The sequence below is a fragment of the Mandrillus leucophaeus genome, unplaced genomic scaffold, assembly GCF_000951045.1.
Source record: "Mandrillus leucophaeus isolate KB7577 unplaced genomic scaffold, Mleu.le_1.0 Scaffold98, whole genome shotgun sequence".
Lineage (NCBI taxonomy): Eukaryota > Metazoa > Chordata > Mammalia > Primates > Cercopithecidae > Mandrillus > Mandrillus leucophaeus.
The window spans coordinates 2,964,236-2,969,435 of NW_012110696.1; the positions used below are offsets into that span (position 1 = coordinate 2,964,236).

At 47.3% G+C, this 5,200-nt stretch overlaps 1 protein-coding gene across 1 annotated transcript in view; it reads right to left on the reverse strand.

The window, feature by feature from the left end:
• PIGG (phosphatidylinositol glycan anchor biosynthesis, class G) overlaps positions 1–5,200 on the reverse strand; it is a 59,903-nt gene that overhangs the window by 43,823 nt on the left and 10,880 nt on the right. The window contains exon 3 of the mRNA XM_011970913.1: positions 4,064–4,205. Within this exon, the coding sequence (XP_011826303.1) occupies positions 4,064–4,205 (142 nt within the window). The remainder of the gene's footprint in view (positions 1–4,063; positions 4,206–5,200) is intronic.

Consider the following 5,200-nt stretch of genomic DNA (forward strand, 5'->3'; position numbering starts at 1 on the left):
ACAGAAAGAGTGACACAGAACAGAGTGACACAGGACAGAACAGAGTGACACAGGCCTTCAGGAGGTATCAGTTGAATGAATGCACACATGGGTAGGAGTGAGAGCTGCTGTTCTGCAGGGCTGCTGGAAGACAGTCAGTGCAGTGGACACTGAGACAGTGCTGCCCGTGGCATGCGGCCCCTGGCTGGCAGACTGATGGTGGACATTCACACAGGCACCCTGAATTGACTCAGGCTGTTGTATTTATTCTAGGGAATATCCACATGAAACCACATCACCACACAGTGCGCGATGGCAAGCCTCACCTTCGACTGCAGCGAGGTGTGGATCTTCATCAGCACGCTGTCCATCTCGCTCAGCTTGTGCCCAATCAGGGGGCTGTTGGGCCCTGAAATGTGGCCAATGTGGTCCAGCCCCAGGTAGTGGAGGATTAACATGTCCCAATCTCCTCTTTTTAATACTTTATCCAAATGCCTCGTGACATTATTATCCACCTTTGAAGGGGAAACACACGTATAAACAGCTCACCTAATTTCCCTGGATCTTCACTCCCCGGGGAAAAGGCAACAGTCATCTTAAAACCTAGGGGTTTATTCAGGTAAACAGGATTTGGGTGAGTTGAAAGACAACAAAATCTATGTCATTAAAAATTAATAAATAGGCAGGACACAGCAGCTCACACCTGTCATCTCAACACTTGAGGAGGCTGAAGGGGGAAGACTGCTTGAGGCCAAGAGTTCAGGACCAGCCTGGGCAACATAGCAAGACCCCACGTCTATAATAAATAAATGAACATTAGCATTAGATTAAACTTTTGCTAATACTGTTTTTACGTTTTTAGGCTATGGATCGAAGATATAATACAGATAATTTAAATGAGCAAGGGTTGTTCTAACAAAAATATTTTTCTGTGGGATCACTGCTGAGCTTGATGGGCATGACTAAAGGTTAGCAAATGGGCAAGTTAAATAGATCCCAAGTTGTCACGAGGTAACTAAGGGCAACGGGCAGTTAATTAAAGACAGGATAGTACCCAGAGTTGAAGTAACCAGCAGGACAGTGAAGCTGAGGGCACCTACATGTGTCCTACAAGGCGGCTGTTCTTGGAGGGAAAAAGACACAGCACTCAGTGATCACATTTATTTCTGAAATAAACACATCATGGAGGAGAGATTAGCAGTTGATCAGCCCCAGACAGAGCTGTCAGCCTGGTGAGCCATGACCCCTCAGCTCGCTCATCTCCCTCCCACTAAAAAAATCCCCCATGAAGAGAAATGTTTCTCAGTGATGCCATGTACAGTCAGGAAAACTCAGTCATTACTGAAAAGTAACTGTTGAAAGCGCCCCGCTTTGGAACAGGATAGGACTGCAGATGTTCCACAAGGCCCAGCCATCTAGGAGGTGAAGGTGGCTAGACCCCAGGCCAGGAAGGTGTGCTGGTGTGCCCCTGCCTCAGCCCCAGGGTCTGCTTTCTAACATGCGGGTCTAATCTTTGTTGGAAAAGCTCCAGGAAAATCCCCTCGGGGCCAGGCCCCACCCAGTCCACCACCTGCCCTCAGGGCATGATGAGGCTCTGCTTGCAGCAGAACCAACAGGGTGTGGAGTCCTATAGCTCTGCCATACGCAGAGGATACCAGCCTGTTCTGCCCACCTGGGGAGTCCCCACTCACCCATCACAACTCGGCTCAGACGGCCCCTTGGCTGTGTCACCCTTCCTGATCCTCTCTGCCCCTCAATGGCACTCAGCGGTTCTAAGCTCTGGGTTCCATAAAACTGCTCACACCTGCTTCAGGTTTGTATTTCTGGGTTGTCAACTGATTACGTGAGTGAATAATTTTTAAAACTGTCCATAGTACTTCCCATAAATTAATAAAACCAAATACAGAATAGTATCATCTCTCACTAAGCAATGGTGATGCCAGGCTCTATCTAGTATGATATTCTAGTACGATTTATTTTCTTATTTTAAAAACTGACCTCTGTGTAATCTGACACGAAAAATGAGGTTGTTCCATCATATTCCACAAAATGTTTTGGGAATAATTTAACCCAGGTTTCATCTCCATAAAAGATTATTCTTTTTCCAGCTGTTTTTGCTTGTCTTATCACACTGTCTTCCAGCAGCGCAGGAGAATTGAGGTTCCTGATGACATCGACAAAGCCAGGGAGGCTCCCCGTCATCAACGCCTTCAGTAAGAAAACGCAAGAATTAGACCACTGAATCCGAAACCGGAGCATGAAAAGGGCACTGAAGAATTTTTTTTTTTTGAGACAGGGTCTCTCTCTGCTGCTCAGGATGGAGTTGCAGTCACACAATCATGGATCACTGCAGCTTTGAACTCCTGGGCTCAAGCGGTCCTCCCACCTTGGCCTCCCAAGTAGCAGGGACTACAGGTGTGCGGCACCACACCCGGCTTTTTTTTTTTTTTTTTGGGTAGATACAGGGTCTCGCTATGTTGCCCAGGCTGGTCTGAAGATCATTTTATGGACAAAATAGGTGAGCATAAAGCTAGGGTATCCCTAGTACTGGTGGCTGGGTCAAAGTTAGGACAGTAATTAGGGTAAAGAAGAGAAAGTGGCACACAGATTCTGGTAAAAAACTGTAAACTCAATAATAATAAAGATAACCATATTAAAGGACATTCATGGCTCATAATAATCTTTCCAGCTGATAAGAGGTTAAAGGAGGTGGCTAGGGATAGCGAGACAACAACAGCAGCCAGAGAAGCAGCTATGGGTTCGTGATGTAGCTGAAGCAAATGGCAAAGTGAGGTATACATTAAAAACATTAACCTGTGTATTCAAAGCCTCTGCCAGGTTCCCAATTAAGATTCAAATCTCCACGTGACAAGCAAAGTCCACATGACTCCTAAGAATCCAGCAATTCCAACGTCTGCCTTTGAGTGGAAAACCAGGATGAAAGCAGTCCTAAAGCGTCAACTTTCAGCAATTTGCAAAGTGAACTGGGCCAGGGAGGCCAGTGGGATAGTCTCTTCTGCTCCCGCCCTCAATGTTGCACCATATTTTCTGGGAGGGGTTGGGGGTGATGTGTCCTTATACCCTTCTGATAATATAATTGAGTCAAGAATTTCCCTGCTTTTAGCATAGAACCTAAGAGGCCATTGTAATGGGTAACAGATCTCTGTGATTTAGAGTTATAGAGACACCTCAGCCAGCACTGGCATCCTGCAGCCTGTGCAATGAAAATAAACAGGAACCTGGATAACACCAGCAGGTGAAATAATTTTACCAAGACATCTTTAACGGTAAACAAATGCAAGTATGAATTATCCAGACTTCTGGAATGCCACGGGGAGGAGCTCAGCAAAATCTCTCCCCCAGGAGCAATAATAAAACTGGATGAAACTGTCAAAAGCAACCATTTTAGTACTTTGGAAATTCACCAAAATTATAGAACAGATTGAGAAGAGCTTATTTAAGAAAAAAACGGAATCTCAGTAAGAACAGCAAGTGCCATGGTGTTTCCACACAGGGCGGCTCCCACCTCCCTCCTCTCCAGCTACAAGCTGCAGCAGCCACGGAGAAGCCTCACACCCAGGGAGGTTAGGAAAACACATCAGGGGTGCTGAAGCACAACCTCTGACCAATCACTGGCTGACCACTAAGCTATGCAGAGCCCCGGCTTAGCTCCTGAGGCTTCCGGAGCCTCAGGAAGACAGGCTTAAAAATAAAAACAAGAACTTAGGCCGGGCGCGGTGGCTCAAGCCTGTAATCCCAGCACCTTGGGAGGCCGAGACGGGTGGATCGCGAGGTCAGGAGATCGAGACCATCCTGGCTAACACGGTGAAACCCCGTCTCTACTAAAAAAATACAAAAAAACTAGCCGGGCGAGGTGGCGGGAGCCTGTACTCCCAGCTACACGGGAGGCTGAGGCCGGAGAATGGCGTAAATCCGGGAGGCTGAGCTTGCAGTGAGCTGAGATCCGGCCACTGCACTCCAGCCTGGGCGACAGAGCGAGACTCCATCTCAAAAAAAAAAAAAACCAGACTATAGAAAACAAATATAATACAGTTTCCAAATGTTAACATTCCTAAATTCTTACCAGGTTTCCTTTCAAACGCAGAACTGATTAAAATCAGAGGTGTATTCACTTCCTCCATGGAGGAGGCCCCGTGACTTCCTGTTTCAGACATGCCGTGGTCACCACAGAGAACCAGCAAATTGGGTAAAGGCGTCTCTCTCTCCTATGAGGCAAAGGAAAAATATTTCAACTGCGTTCAGACTGAAGAGAGCACATCGTCTTAAGAAGACAAGTTTCGGTTTTAGCTTTACTTTACGGAGTTGTAGCTCTTTCTCAATGAATTAGATTTTTTTTTTCCCTCTGAGCTCATAGCCAGATCAGAGGGTCACAGTCAAATAACGTCGTAAATGACGTCCACAGCATTGTACGCAGTTCGTGGAGCACAGCAGGATGCATTTCTGCCCTCTGATGGCAGAGGATTTGTATCTGGTTTCTGTCTTTGCCACTGCCGAGCTGTGGGACTCTGGACACATTCTACTCCATGCCTTCATCGCCTCATCTGTCAAATGGAATCTCTTCCACAGGACTCCGGTGAGAACACAACACACAGCACAAGGCAAGAGCTCTGAGCCACCACGTGGGGGCACCCATCAGGGTTCTCTGCCCCTGGGGTTGCAGCCACACAGCCTTTGCTGCTCCGGGACAAGCCAGGCAGGCTGTGTCTGACCCTCGCTGCTGCTCCTCCACCTGGAACACTCGTGCACAGACCACACCGTCTGTCCCGCCCTCCCTTCAAGTCTCTGCTCACCCTGCACACATCTTCAGGGAAGGCTTCTCTCAACATCTGTTGAAAGCCCCTCCTCCTGCCCTCTGAGTTTCTGCAGCACCCATCACTTCCTCACATACTTATTTACTCATGTTTCTTGTTAGTCTCTCCCGGCTAGAACACGAGCTTCACGAGGGATTACTGACTGTTTCACTGATGCACCAAATGCATGGACAGAAAGAGTGACACAGAACAGAAAGAGTGACACAGAACAGAGTGACACAGAACAGAAAGAGTGACACAGAACAGAGTGACACAGAACAGAAAGAGTGACACAGAACAGAGTGACACAAAACAGAAACAGTGACACAGAACAGAAACAGTGACACAGAACAGAGTGACACAGAACAGAAAGAGTGACACAGAACAGAGTGACACAGAACAGAGTGACA